This window comes from Pelobates fuscus, chromosome 10, assembly GCF_036172605.1.
Source record: "Pelobates fuscus isolate aPelFus1 chromosome 10, aPelFus1.pri, whole genome shotgun sequence".
NCBI classification, from domain to species: domain Eukaryota; kingdom Metazoa; phylum Chordata; class Amphibia; order Anura; family Pelobatidae; genus Pelobates; species Pelobates fuscus.
The window spans coordinates 7698522-7714655 of record NC_086326.1 but is presented as its reverse complement, the minus strand read 5'-3'; the positions used below and the strand labels follow the sequence as shown (position 1 = coordinate 7714655).

The 16134-nt window shown below is 37.1% G+C and overlaps 1 protein-coding gene across 1 annotated transcript in view; it reads right to left on the bottom strand.

Annotated features, from left to right (window-relative positions):
- Window positions 1-16134, bottom strand: part of ABLIM1 (actin binding LIM protein 1) — a 207104-nt gene that overhangs the window by 9077 nt on the left and 181893 nt on the right. Inside the window, exons 14-20 of the mRNA XM_063434108.1 lie at window positions 14450-14497; window positions 9887-10033; window positions 9014-9105; window positions 7719-7821; window positions 1941-2005; window positions 994-1054; window positions 884-891 (exon numbers count right to left, since the gene is read on the bottom strand). Of these exons, the coding sequence (XP_063290178.1) occupies window positions 884-891; window positions 994-1054; window positions 1941-2005; window positions 7719-7821; window positions 9014-9105; window positions 9887-10033; window positions 14450-14497 (524 nt within the window). The remainder of the gene's footprint in view (window positions 1-883; window positions 892-993; window positions 1055-1940; window positions 2006-7718; window positions 7822-9013; window positions 9106-9886; window positions 10034-14449; window positions 14498-16134) is intronic.

The window sequence follows — 16134 nt, the reverse complement described above, 5'->3', positions numbered from 1 at the left end:
CCTAAACCATGTTAAGGGAATAGAAAGGAAGGATTCAGAGGGAATTGCCGTGGATGGACCACATTTCTAACTCAATGACATTTGAGGGCTCTCTGTGGGCGATGAACAGATTTAGAGATATTCCCCTAATTAAACCGGATTCACACAGCAGCATTCAGTGGATTCATTAGAGAGAATTGGGTCTGTGTGGTCGGTCTCGTTAAAGGTGCTCACAAGAAATAAGATACTTAAAGGACCACTTCATCTCAATGGTCAATATGGTAGGTTTAACCCTTACAGCTTGGCAGACACAGTAATGTCTACATTACAGGGTTCAATCCACCTCTAGTCGCTGTTACACTTACAGCTAAACACTAAAGAACAACTGAGTAAAACTTGGTTAATGTGACCAATTACGAGCCTACTCAGAGAGTAACAGTACTCGATATCCATGTATATAGCTGCTCACAGTAATAACAATGTTTAAATACAGCTATTAGTATGTATATTGTCTTACATACATCACGTGTATTACCCAGTGTAAATCAGGCACAGAATGGCTATCAGTAATTATTATTCAGGGAATATCTAATGTCTAATCTCATAACTCAGGTTATTTTCACTATTAGAGATTGAGTTTATGGTTTATTATGCCACACCATAATGGTGGACAATACGGAGGTTTACGGCATAAATTCATATTCTCCCTCTATCAGACATAATCTTTATTACTGTTCAATGCTCATTTCATTCAGACAGATATTAAATCCCTGCCTTTTGTATTTTGCCTTTTGGGATTTGTCCTTGATGTATTTGGGAATAACTTATAACGTAGCAGGCGGTGTCAATTCTTATCCATTTAACAGGCAGACGTTGCATAATCATTAATTACAGGAATACCTACCTGGTAATCTGAGAAAGAGAAAAAAAATACAGTTAGTATCAGTGTAAGAAGTATGACTACAACATATTTATTTATAGAAGATTCATTCATTGGAAATGTGAAGAACATACCCCGGATTCCACCGCTGATGTCACCATAACTGTCATACTGGGCAAAGTCTGTGGACACCGGCTGCGTTAGGAAAGAATGGAAGGATAGAAACAAAAATGTTACACACTGCTCCAAGAGAATTAATGAAAATTAAAGAATAGGACATAGGGCTGGGGATGACACTCACTGTAAGGGATAAGGAACAGTCTATGTAATAGTGAATGAATAAGGATTACTGAGAGAGTTAGGAAAAGGAACATCATCTACTGTATGAGTGAATGAAAATGAAACAATAGAAAATAGGAAGAGGAATGACAGTGTAAGAGCGAGTGAATGAGGATTACTGAGAGATAGGAAAGGGAACATAATTTACTGTAATAGCAAATGAATGAAGATTAAACAACAGGAAATAGGAAGAGGAGTGACAGTCACTGCAAGAGTGAATGAATGAAAATGAAACAACAGGAAACTGGAAGAGGAGTGAGTCACTGTGAAGGTAAACTGATAAGGATTAAAGAACAGGAGATAGAAAATACATCTGCTTGTAAGATTGAATGAATGAGAATAAATGAGGACAGAAAGATAAATGTCATAAAAATGTCACAAACTGGTCAAAGTAAACGAATGAGGATTACTGTTGGAATAAGGACTACCACACACTGAAAGAGCAAATGTCAACAGTAAAAATAGTAAATAGGTATAAACATGTATTGATCCGTAAACACCTTCAGAGCTGCATCCGTTCAAAAGAACCACCTGAATGTGGATATGAAAACATGACTTACAAACTGACAGGTTTCTTACAGGAATATTGAAAGGCAAATGCCTTAAAGCCTGATCTAGAAAATCGTGTTTAATTTCAGGGCAGAGAGCTCTATCGCTGACTAGTAGTATAAAGAGACCTGCTGTATTTAGCGTCTGACAGTCCCTGTAACTACAGTAAAGGTATAAAATCGATATACCGCACCCGATGGAGACCATTTCTTCCGTATCCAGGGAGAGATGATGTTTTGGAAGCATTGGAGTTCAGGGCTGCCGAGAATAAAAAGGGAGAAACAAAAAATGAACAGAATTGTGGAGTCCAACCAATATTATTATTCAAACACAAGAAATCATTTAAAGTGACATATTCAAATAGGATGAAAAAAATGCACCTTTAATTAGTTAATAAAACGTGACATAGGTCAGTCACAGGCACCAAGACCCTTTCCATTCTGTCCACTAAAAGGTTAATCTGCTTGATGCTTGTCCCCCTATGTATTATTCTATGTCCTGTCACCCAGACAAAGGAGACGTGATAACAATATGGGCCTATAACAGAATCTGGTACCTGAAGTGGGGTCTTCAAACAAGCTACTTTGATTTCAGATTATGAATTAGAAATTCCGATTTAAGCACTGACTAGTGATAGGAAGGGATGTCCCAGAGAAAGCTTCTACTTTATATATGGATTGAAAATGTTGCATACAGCAATCTCCTAGTTTATAAATGGATTGAAAATGTGGCATACAGCAATCTCCTAGTTTATAAATGGATTGAAAATGTGGCATACAGCAATCTCCTAGTTTATAAATGGATTGAAAATGTGGCATACAGCAATCTCCTAGTTTATAAATGGATTGAAAATGTGGCATACAGCAATCTCCTAGTTTATAAATGGATTGAAAATGTGGCATACAGCAATCTCCTAGTTTATAAATGGATTGAAAATGTGGCATACAGCAATCTCCTAGTTTATAAATGGGTTGAAAATGTGGCATACAGCAATCTCCTAGTTTATAAATGGATTGAAAATGTGGCATACAGCAATCTCCTAGTTTATAAATGGGTTGAAAATGTGGCATACAGCAATCTCCTAGTTTATAAATGGATTGAAAATGTGGCATACAGCAATCTCCTAGTTTATAAATGGATTGAAAATGTGGCATACAGCAATCTCCTAGTTTATAAATGGATTGAAAATGTGGCATACAGCAATCTCCTAGTTTATAAATGGATTGAAAATGTGGCATACAGCAATCTCCTAGTTTATAAATGGGTTGAAAATGTGGCATACAGCAATCTCCTAGTTTATAAATGGATTGAAAATGTGGCATACAGCAATCTCCTAGTTTATAAATGGATTGAAATTGTGGCATACAGCAATCTCCTAGTTTATAAATGGATTGAAAATGTGGCATACAGCAATCTCCTAGTTTATAAATGGATTGAAAATGTGGCATACAGCAATCTCCTAGTTTATAAATGGATTGAAAATGTGGCATACAGCAATCTCCTAGTTTATAAATGGATTGAAAATGTGGCATACAGCAATCTCCTAGTTTATAAATGGATTGAAAATGTGGCATACAGCAATCTCCTAGTTTATAAATGGATTGAAAATGTGGCATACAGCAATCTCCTAGTTTATAAATGGATTGAAAATGTGGCATACAGCAATCTCCTAGTTTATAAATGGGTTGAAAATGTGGCATACAGCAATCTCCTAGTTTATAAATGGATTGAAAATGTGGCATACAGCAATCTCCTAGTTTATAAATGGATTGAAATTGTGGCATACAGCAATCTCCTAGTTTATAAATGGATTGAAAATGTGGCATACAGCAATCTCCTAGTTTATAAATGGATTGAAAATGTGGCATACAGCAATCTCCTAGTTTATACATGGGTTGAAAATGTGGCATACAGCAATCTCCTAGTTTATAAATGGGTTGAAAATGTGGCATACAGCAATCTCCTAGTTTATAAATGGATTGAAAATGTGGCATACAGCAATCTCCTAGTTTATAAATGGATTGAAAATGTGGCATACAGCAATCTCCTAGTTTATAAATGGGTTGAAAATGTGGCATACAGCAATCTCCTAGTTTATAAATGGATTGAAAATGTGGCATACAGCAATCTCCTAGTTTATAAATGGATTGAAATTGTGGCATACAGCAATCTCCTAGTTTATAAATGGATTGAAAATGTGGCATACAGCAATCTCCTAGTTTATAAATGGATTGAAAATGTGGCATACAGCAATCTCCTAGTTTATAAATGGGTTGAAAATGTGGCATACAGCAATCTCCTAGTTTATAAATGGGTTGAAAATGTGGCATACAGCAATCTCCTAGTTTATAAATGGGTTGAAAATGTGGCATACAGCAATCTCCTAGTTTATAAATGGGTTGAAAATGTGGCATACAGCAATCTCCTAGTTTATAAATGGATTGAAAATGTGGCATACAGCAATCTCCTAGTTTATAAATGGATTGAAAATGTGGCATACAGCAATCTCCTAGTTTATAAATGGATTGAAAATGTGGCATACAGCAATCTGCTAGTTTATAAATGGGTTGAAAATGTGGCATTCAGCAATCTCCTAGTTTATAAATGGGTTGAAAATGTGGCATACAGCAATCTCCTAGTTTATAAATGGGTTGAAAATGTGGCATACAGCAATCTCCTAGTTTATAAATGGATTGAAAATGTGGCATACAGCAATCTCCTAGTTTATAAATGGATTGAAAATGTGGCATACAGCAATCTCCTAGTTTATAAATGGATTGAAAATGTGGCATACAGCAATCTCCTAGTTTATAAATGGATTGAAAATGTGGCATACAGCAATCTCCTAGTTTATAAATGGATTGAAAATGTGGCATACAGCAATCTCCTAGTTTATAAATGGGTTGAAAATGTGGCATACAGCAATCTCCTAGTTTATAAATGGATTGAAAATGTGGCATACAGCAATCTCCTAGTTTATAAATGGATTGAAAATGTGGCATACAGCAATCTCCTAGTTTATAAATGGGTTGAAAATGTGGCATACAGCAATCTCCTAGTTTATAAATGGGTTGAAAATGTGGCATACAGCAATCTCCTAGTTTATAAATGGGTTGAAAATGTGGCATACAGCAATCTCCTAGTTTATAAATGGATTGAAAATGTGGCATACAGCAATCTCCTAGTTTATAAATCGATTGAAAATGTGGCATACAGCAATCTCCTAGTTTATAAATGGATTGAAAATGTGGCATACAGCAATCTCCTAGTTTATAAATGGATTGAAAATGTGGCATACAGCAATCTCCTAGTTTATAAATGGGTTGAAAATGTGGCATACAGCAATCTCCTAGTTTATAAATGGGTTGAAAATGTGGCATACAGCAATCTCCTAGTTTATAAATGGGTTGAAAATGTGGCATACAGCAATCTCCTAGTTTATAAATGGGTTGAAAATGTGGCATACAGCAATCTCCTAGTTTATAAATGGATTGAAAATGTGGCATACAGCAATCTCCTAGTTTATAAATGGATTGAAAATGTGGCATACAGCAATCTGCTAGTTTATAAATGGGTTGAAAATGTGGCATACAGCAATCTGCTAGTTTATAAATGGGTTGAAAATGTGGCATACAGCAATCTCCTAGTTTATAAATGGATTGAAAATGTGGCATACAGCAATCTCCTAGTTTATAAATGGGTTGAAAATGTGGCATACAGCAATCTCCTAGTTTATAAATGGGTTGAAAATGTGGCATACAGCAATCTCCTAGTTTATAAATGGATTGAAAATGTGGCATACAGCAATCTCCTAGTTTATAAATGGATTGAAAATGTGGCATAAAGCAATCTCCTAGTTTATAAATGGATTGAAAATGTGGCATACAGCAATCTCCTAGTTTATAAATGGATTGAAAATGTGGCATACAGCAATCTCCTAGTTTATAAATGGGTTGAAAATGTGGCATACAGCAATCTCCTAGTCTATAAATGGATTGAAAAAGTGGCATACAGCAATCTCCTAGTCTATAAATGGATTGAAAAAGTGGCATACAGCAATCTCCTAGTTTATAAATGGATTGAAAATGTGGCATACAGCAATCTCCTAGTTTATAAATGGATTGAAAATGTGGCATACAGCAATCTCCTAGTTTATAAATGGATTGAAAATGTGGCATACAGCAATCTCCTAGTTTATAAATGGATTGAAAATGTGGAATACAGCAGTGTTACTAGGGTTGGTGTCACACAGTGAGGTGACCTACGGAGTTAAACCCATGGATCCCCTCCCGTTCCAGACTGTCTGAGATCCTTGGAGGTCCGGTGGTGAGGTCTTCTGTTCTGCTCCTTCCCTATATTATTGTATATTCTTGTTGCGAGTTACAAAGCTTAGATAATGTCAGGGCAATATTCCTATACTGGCCATGATTTAATATTTTTTGCTAATTTAAAAAAAAAAATATTAAAATATAAACAATATATAATATAAAAAAAAAAAATTTTTTTTTACAAAATTACAAAATTATTTTTTACATTCTTGAGCTGACACGTTTACTTATGTGGTTTACCGATATTAAACTACAGTTACCTCGCTCTGGCTCCTGAAACCCAATTCATGATATTATCTATACTTTAAAAAATAGTTTACTTCTTTTCTGTTAGGACACTTTACTGTATACATGAAGTCGAACGACTATTAATCTTATAAGTCTAATAAAAAAGTGATTGACAAAATAATATATATATATATATATATATATATATATATATATATATATATATATATATAGCAAAAAGTCCTTGCACACAGGCTAAAGGGTTGTAAATACCAGGTGCCAGCTAGGGCTTAAATTATTCAAGTCAAAAAGGGAAAAAGTTGCACTCACGGTCAAATTGTTTTTGCAATACAGAGCACGTTTTCCCAAGATGCATTGCACCTGGGAGGTTTATAGCACCGCCCCCTGCATGCTGGAGCCTGTGGGTAGCACATGGCGTCAAGTGTGGAGGTGTTGGAGCGGCCTTTGGATCGAGTTTTGGAGCCATTCTGGAAACTGTTTGCAGTTGTTTTGGGACTTTTTTGTGCACTTCTCAAGCTGTGGAAAGGTAGGGAGTTGAGCTTCGTCGTTTGCGTGCCTTTTACTGTGTGTTTTGCATTGTGGGTTGGTTTCCATGTCAGCTCATTTTGACTTTTTTCTGACCTCCAGAAAGGATTAATTAATTTTCAATGCATTCCTATGGGAAACTGCATTTCGGTTTACAAATTTTTTGCAATAAGAAACGTCCCAGAGAACGCATTAAATTTGTAAACCGAGGTCCCACTGTTTATATATTGATTTCAGAATAATATTAAATCGTTTGAAAATCTTAAATATATATGAAATCAAGGTCATTTTTAGTAATAGTGCTGGGTCTCGCTAGACTCGGGATATACAATGTCTGCACGCGACGGTTGTGCCGTTAGGAAGAGCTTTGGACCCTCGTGCTGTGGTTGCGATGGATCAGTAAAGGAGATCTTAGTTCGTCACCAGCCCACAAAGAGCCACAGCACTTTCTGCATAGGACAGTCAGCAGGGTGCATTTTGCAACCCCCCTACCCCTTCCACGGTCACCTATCCTGCCTTAAGGACCAAACTTCTGGAATAAAAGGGAATCATGACAAGTCAGACATGTCATGTGTCCTTAAGGGGTTAAGGTGGTGCCGGCCCTGTTGGTGTTACCGGTGAAGACCACACCCCAGTGATACAGTACAATTTTTACAGGAAATGTTTCCATCCCTAATGCAAAGGGCCCTTTTGCCAACATTGCTTGTTAATGAGCAAGACTGACATTTCCAGTTACGTGGGTGGCAGCAATAGCACCAGGCTCTTTGGCAGATGGGCACTTGGTCCATACTGCTAAATGTCCAGCTGGTAGCTATCTGCGTATATTGATGAAACTGGCACACACAGGGTTAATGAAGGACGTGTCTTACACGACAGAAGCGGGGAGTCATATCGAGAAGCCGAGTGCGTTCTCTCTCTGTTCTCTTTCTCCATTTCTTCTTTCAGTATAAGTTGTCCCAGACCTGAATTGAGCTACACAGAAAACAGAGAGAAATGTTACAATTAATAAGAATCTTCTCTGAAAGAAAGATGTAAAAATACTGTGAAAGCATGGTTAATATGTATGACTCAGAATTCGAGATTTACCATTCTTGATTCTCTGTGTAAATGTATATGATATCATGTGACATGGTAAACGCACTCGCCATAAACGCTTTCCTGCTGCGAGCACGTATGACTAGATGTTTCCTGCTTGCTACAAAAGGATTTAATAGTAGATGACGTATATCTGGGTATCACCCATTGCCAGTGCTGTCTGTATATTTTGATTGGCCAGGCAGCTGATCACAGGGATAGCAGACAGAATATAAATTATCTATATATTATACAGCCATTTGGCAAACACAATGCACACAGACCAGGAAATCCCGAACGTGTCCTATTTACTGCTGGACTGTAGGAAGCGAGTTACTCTCCAGTTCGGAAAAGTTTGACATTTTATTCATTATTTTGATTTATATTGAATAAAACATCCACTAATGTTCTTTGCTGTCCGGCTAAACTGTTGCTAATTTGTAGTCTGTATAAATGGTATTATTTGAAGAAGGTAAAAGTCACTTTGGCTGATCCTGCGATAACCATGGAAACCATGGGAGAAACGGATTCCCCTGAGACAGGTGGCATTAAACCCGCTGTTAACCTTGAGCTACGGTAAATAAATAATGGTTCCGCGTCTAAACGGATTCTAAATCAATAAATGTTTTTATAAATCAAACACTACCTTTAAAGCGGCGCTGTCATGGTTTGTTTTTCATTTCATTGCCACTCTCCTCTATTTACATGTATTATCATTTCTTCCTTGTGCCGGATCACTCTGTCGGGGAGCTGCCATTTTGATCCCCTGTGTGCATGAATTCTGCAGTTTGCTTTCTGCGAGATTGGTTTTACTGCTGGATTGTGGGTAAATTTGTTGTTAACTGTAACAGAACTGCGCTGATTGCCATTTTGACGGCCGTAGATAAGAAAGAACGGTTCCTACTGCTTGATGTATTTTAGGAAACTCAAGTGTTCAGGAAAATAAAGAGATTTAAACGCAGAGAAGCAGATTGAATTAAGTTTGTTTCTGTTTAATACCGGCCGATCGAACCGTACCCAAATACTATGGTTTAAACCCCATGAACCAGGACACTGAATGAAATTAAAACCCTTTGAACCAACGTCTTACCTTCATAAGTTGTTCTTCCTGAAGTTGCCGACGCCTTTGTAATTCTTCATCATCTTCCTCTCGCCCACTTGATCGTCTCCTGGAGTCGGACCCTGAATTCAGGAAATCACAGACACTATGATTTACTCTCTATCGAATTCATTAGTATTTGGATGGAAGCCGTTAGGATTGGCTAATCTCATGTAGATTTTGTCACATCCATGAGAATTCAAATACCTTCCAAGATCCAGGTTTATTGTACAGCGCTGCCGCGCATGGTGGAAAACAAGCTAGGTGGTTATGGTTTGCAATATTAATAATTTTTTAAAATTATTAATATTATTTTAAAACATTGAAAACCGGAACAAATTATAAAAATATGCTAAAAATAAAATAATTTTATGTAGGGGAAAAAATAAAAATGTAATTAAGTTACCAAGCGTTTATAGACATTTAGAGGGTAAACAAACGTTGAAGGGAAACATTCATTTGTTGTAAAATACAATTTTAAACCTGGGTTGGGATTATCGTCAGGATAGCCCTGTTTATATAGTGATCACATACCACGATTGTTTAGAGAGATTTTAATCACTTGTGTCATTAAGAATCTATTAATTAAAGCAAACCCATAACTGTAAAATCATTTCAGTAGCGGAAAGCTATGTTTTAAACGGTGTAAAAAGTCTGTAAAGACTGAAATAACTGTAGTAAATTCACATATTAAGTTAATGATCCATTTAGACATGGAGTCTGGCTGTGTGTGGCCTTAAAATGTGGCCATGGTATTCAGATCTCATTACAGGTTTAAAGCGACAGAGCAGGTTAATATTTATTGATACATTTACTGCCAGAATTCTCTAAGGAATGTCATTGGGAGGAGACTCGTTGGCATACCTATGGCAGCAAGGGATGGAGGGCCTGGCCAATGGTCTGTCTCAATCTTTGGGACTTCGTTGGGTCCCGGAGGGTGCGCGGCTGGGAATTTGGAGGACTTGATGATATCCTCGGAGTTGCTGGCCGTTGCTGCTAAGGCAGACGGATCTGAGTGGAATTATGTTGTAATTTAGCGGATAGTTTGAGTGGGTAAATCATGCAAACATCATTCCCAATACAGGAACAACCAGGATGTCACCCAATGCTTTCTGCATTGCACCAAATGATCCTTCCACACCAGGAAAAGCAGAGTCTTTCTCTCTCACCCAAATATCTACAAATGTGGGTATCTATTAAATGAATATGGGGGTGGGGGGTCTCAAGCAATGATATTCTGTGTTGTGGGAAGTGTCCGTCCATACAGATAACTAGACATTCTCAATAACGACCCGAGTTCACTGGAGCGGACGCAAACTAGATGAAACGATGCAAATATTCTCATATCTCAATATAGAACACCTATAGAACGTGGCTATATCTTATACAGGGCTGACTGGTAAAATTATATTGAAAGGCATTACTTAAAATATAGATAATGGCTTTATACACAGTCCGCCAGAGAGTGATTGTAGTAAATTCGAATCAACACCAGATTCGGAGGTGTATATCCGTTATATTCTGTGGGCGTATTTAGTGGATATCAGCTACCTTAGCCTGGAGACATAGATGGCATTAGCTTTTGGTGTATTTTTCTGCATATCTTTAACATTATATACTGGCTAGCTCTAAAAATGAAAATTTTCCTGTCCCAAAGCTTTTCCTGATGCACCAGGATCCAAAGCATGATTAATATTAATTCCATGAAAAAGGGGCATGCATTGCTCAGCACAGTACACACCCGCAGAGATTAGTGCCGTAAGGAGAGCAGACAGGAGAGATATCAAGCAGGGAATCAGAAATAGTGGATTCTAGGCAAGTTACCAGTGATGAGAACATCCTACTTTATACGTTCTAGGCAGTAAATTGCAGATCTGCAAATTGTTTGCACCATAATGGCTCAATAATCGGAAAACTGTGCATGTGATCTGCAGGGACACTTTAACAGACCAAACCAAAAAAAGGCCCGGGTAAAATCTATGAAATATATATTTAATAATGCAGGATATAAATTTAGAACTGTAAAATATTTAGAGTTTAATTATTTTCTTATTATCTATTTACATTTACATACATAGACACACAGAGTATATTATTACTATCTATGTACACTTACATACATAGACACACAGAGTAGATTATTATTATTATCTATGTACATTTACATACATAGACACACAGAGTATGTTATTATTATCTATGTACATTTACATACATAGACACACAGAGTAGATTATTATTATTATCGATGTACATTTACATACATAGACACACAGAGTATGTTATTATTATCTATGTACATTTACATACATAGACACACAGAGTAGATTATTATTATTATCTATGTACACTTACATACATAGACACACAGAGTAGATTATTATTATTATCTATGTACACTTACATACATAGACACACAGAGTATATTATTATTATTATCTATGTACATTTACATACATAGACACACAGAGTAGATTATTATTATTATCTATGTACACTTACATACATAGACACACAGAGTATATTATTATTATCATCGATGTACATTTACATACATAGACACACAGAGTAGATTATTATTATTATCTATGTACACTTACATACATAGACACACAGAGTAGATTATTATTATTATCTATGTACACTTACATACATAGACACACAGAGTATATTATTATTATCTATGTACATTTACATACATAGACACACAGAGTAGATTATTATTATTATCTATGTACACTTACATACATAGACACACAGAGTAGATTATTATTATTATCTATGTACACTTACATACATAGACACACAGAGTATATTATTATTATTATCTATGTACATTTACATACATAGACACACAGAGTAGATTATTATTATTATCTATGTACACTTACATACATAGACACACAGAGTATATTATTATTATCATCGATGTACATTTACATACATAGACACACAGAGTAGATTATTATTATTATCTATGTACACTTACATACATAGACACACAGAGTATATTATTATTATTATCTATGTACACTTACATACATAGACACACAGAGTATATTATTATCTATGTACATTAACATACATAGACACACAGAGTAGATTATTATTATCTATGTACACTTACATACATAGACACACAGAGTAGATTATTATTATTATTATTATCTATGTACACTTACATACATAGACACACAGAGTATATTATTATTATTATCTATGTACATTTACATACATAGACACACAGAGTAGATTATTATTATTATCTATTTACATTTACATACATAGACACACAGAGTAGATTATTATTATCTATGTACACTTACATACATAGACACACAGAGTAGATTTGATCATTAAGGGCCGCTGCAATCATCTTATTTGGGACTGTTATTCCTGTTTTATTTGTTTGTCTTCGAACCTTTGCAGAATTGTCATATGCACTTTATTATAAAACGTGAGTATAAAAAACCCAAACCATTTTAATGTTCAATTGGTAAAGGTTTGGGTTTACGTTAAATGTATCAACTTGAGGACTACAATAATGTCGATAAAGGCAAAGTAATATTTTATTTTGAGCTGTTTTAACTCAGTGTTACACTGCCCTCTTGTGGTGGTATTTGAAAGTACATGCACGTTTGGCAGGTCAGGGATGTTTCGGACAATGGCCTAGGTCTGTGACCATCTCATAGCTGTAATATTATAGGAAAGCTGTGGATGTATCTGCAGGAGGGACTACGTGCAGCCTAACAGAAGTCTTCTTAGCATTTTTTTTTTTTTTTAGAATTACAAAAGCAGGACTTCGGACAGTACTTACTGAGTGTCACGTGATGGCATCACGGGTTAAATGTTCCCATTTTAGGGGGGGGACATAAGACATATCACAAAACAAAACAAGACAGGATTACAGACAAATGAAAGGATAACAAAGCAGATGGATAACTGATGTGCAAAGGAGAGGATTTTCTATTTGGAATACCCTGTATTTTCTGATGAAGATGAAGGATGAGGAATTTGTGACCACCCATTTCACACCAATAACGGTAAATGCCCAGAACAGGTGTCCACAGATGTTGTAGAACATTATAACATCTGGCAAAGCGTCATGGCAGTCGTAGTTCGGCAACATCTGGAAATCTACCTTTTGGCCAGTCCTGTTTTGTTAATATGTGCTACGCGCAACACGTGTATATATATGAGTTTTATTTACAAGCTAAATGCTTCCCAAATTCATTGCAGGTACCCTCTGCCAAAATCCTATGGGGGTTATTCTCTAAATGTAAATCGATTACAACTGATTTGGGAATGGCTGATTTGAGGTCTAAACAGCAGAGTTGGATGATTTTTCCTGTTGACCTATTTTAGGCTAAAATCTGCAAATTCTTTGATTTCCTCCAATTACCGTCTTAATAAATAAACATAGAACCACAAACAGAAATCGGATACGGCTATATAGTCTATAGAGAGAACATATAAAGAAAAAACAATAGTGTAATCCAGTATATACTGTATTTTTTACAATCAGGATGTATTTTTTACAATCTGTAATATTGTTGGTGATTTCTTTTATTGTGCGGTCCCTGATGAAGTTCTTGTATTGAACGAAACGCGTTGGACCTATTGCTGCATTTTTAAATTTTATTTCTATGGTGTTATTTCACCTTTTTAAAGAAAATAAAATTACTAATTTTTTCTACCACTACTCATCTGGAGTCCTGTGTCCCATTGGCTGCTCGACATTAACAAGGGAAACCAGTATCCCCCCATATTTCCTGGGGAGGCACCTTTGAATGCTCTTCTATTTCTACCATCTCGTGAGTGCATCCATTTAAAGTGCACTACTCACTGTATATACTGTATTACACTATTGTTTTTTCTTTATATGTTCTCTCTATAGACTGTACAGCCGTATCCCATTTCTGTTTGTGGTTCTATGCATATATAAAGATCGTTTTGGGTGGATAACGATCCTGGGAGGCTACAGATTGATTGGAGTTAAGTAATTTACACGATATTAACACTGCGTAACGGTGTTGGTTTGTTTGCTGTTTTTGTTAATAAATAAACCCCTTGTGTAACATATTTAAAGCTACAGTCCCAGTAGGAAATAAACTAACAATACTGGTATCTGCTCTGTAAAGGTCTAGGATGTCTTACGACAACATTTGTAGCTGGATGAAGCAGCAATCTAGCAATTCACTTCCTCCCTCGGCTAACACGCATGGGCCAGTTCTGACTGTGCAGAAAGACCGCCATACAGCAATAGGAGCAAGCAGTCAGGGAGTTTATCAAAGGATGGCTGAGGATGTTATGAGTTGGAGAACCCAGGCTGCCTTATCCCTGTTACGGTGCGCATGCATTGAGGCTGAGGCATTGCCAAAGGGCATGGAGGAAAGGTAGAGAGAATCGCCAATTTATGGCATTTACCGTGCTGTTTGTAGATGGGAGGCTTCCGGTACATGTTGATGCCCTGGTCTGTGGAAAGAAAACACAATTAGTTAGTAAAGGGAGCGGTCAGCGGGCTAAGACAGGGAGATAGTTACATGACAATGGATGAGGGACCCCAGACAATGACAGTGAGATTAGACCCTCACAGCAGACACATTAAAGGATCTGAGACTAAAACAACTTAAAGTGTGTACAGAATACAGAACGTGGCGCGACACGTGGATTGTATGGTGGAAAAGATTAACGTGGCGCAATTACCATGGAAACCAAGGCATGCTTCCTGCTGATCACATTGAATTCCTTGGAGTTTGCTAACGAGTGAGACTTCACTAACTAGTCATTCTTCCCCTCATTCAATCTTAAAACGCAGATAATCACTGAATTAAAACATTAAAAAAAGCCTTATTTTCTTCCAGTAACACAAAACATAGCGTTTCAAGAATAAAACCAGAATCCTCTATAAATGTTTCTCTAGACATTTCGATCTAGATTCATTCTGCTGGTTTTACCTGTGAGAATAGGTGTGACAGATAAAAGGTCCACAAACCATGAGCACTGATTGCACCGATACGGAGTACGGAGCTCCCTGCCGTCAGTCTGTAAATGGTTTAGTATGAAGGCAGAGGAACATGCAAAAACGGAGCAATCACCATGCAATGTGCTTGCTGATTCCACTGGTTTCCATGGTGATTACCCCAGTTTGCGAACTTTGAGAAATCCCCCAGAGTCTATTGGCAGCTGAAATCAGAAACTTTACACAAAATCAGGGTTTAATGAAGGTCTCTTTATAACGGACACCGATTCGTCAGCTGATATATATTTGGAGAATAATGAAAGTTCTTAGGACAGAACTGATACATTTAGCCGTGACATAGTTTGATTGTAATACAGGCTGGAAAACGAGTCATGCCCAACCTTTCACATCTCTGCATTATCAAAACGTTCCCAGTTCGATCACTTCTTCAATCAACAGGCCGTTTCCTACGTATTAACCATTATATTCTTTAGCTTTCTAATTCCCAGATGTTGTTTAGAGAAGACATTGCTTGAAACATCTGATGAAAGGAACAAAGGATCTGACTCGCAGTGACTGCTAGTCATATGTGATCAATATAAAAACTCACTCCAAATAAAACAAATTGGGGAAATAACAGAATCCGCTTTGATACAATTCATGACTATGATAATTGTAGTCCAGTCTCAGATAGACACGACCCCCCTTTACAGACATAGCCCTCTCTCAGATAGACACAGCCCCCCTATACAGACGTATCCCTCTCTCAGATAGACACAGCCCCCTATACAGACGTATCCCTCTCTCAGATAGACACAGCCCCCTATACAGACGTATCCCTCTCTCAGATAGACACAGCCCCCTATACAGACGTATCCCTCTCTCAGATAGACACAGCCCCCTATACAGACGTATCCCTCTCTCAGATAGACACGACCCCCCTTTACAGACATAGCCCTCTCTCAGATAGACACAGCCCCCTATACAGACGTATCCCTCTCTCAGATAGACACAGCCCCCTATACAGACGTATCCCTCTCTCAGATAGACACAGCCCCCTATACAGACGTATCCCTCTCTCAGATAGACACAGCCCCCTATACAGACGTATCCCTCTCTCAGATAGACACAGCCCCCTATACAGACGTAT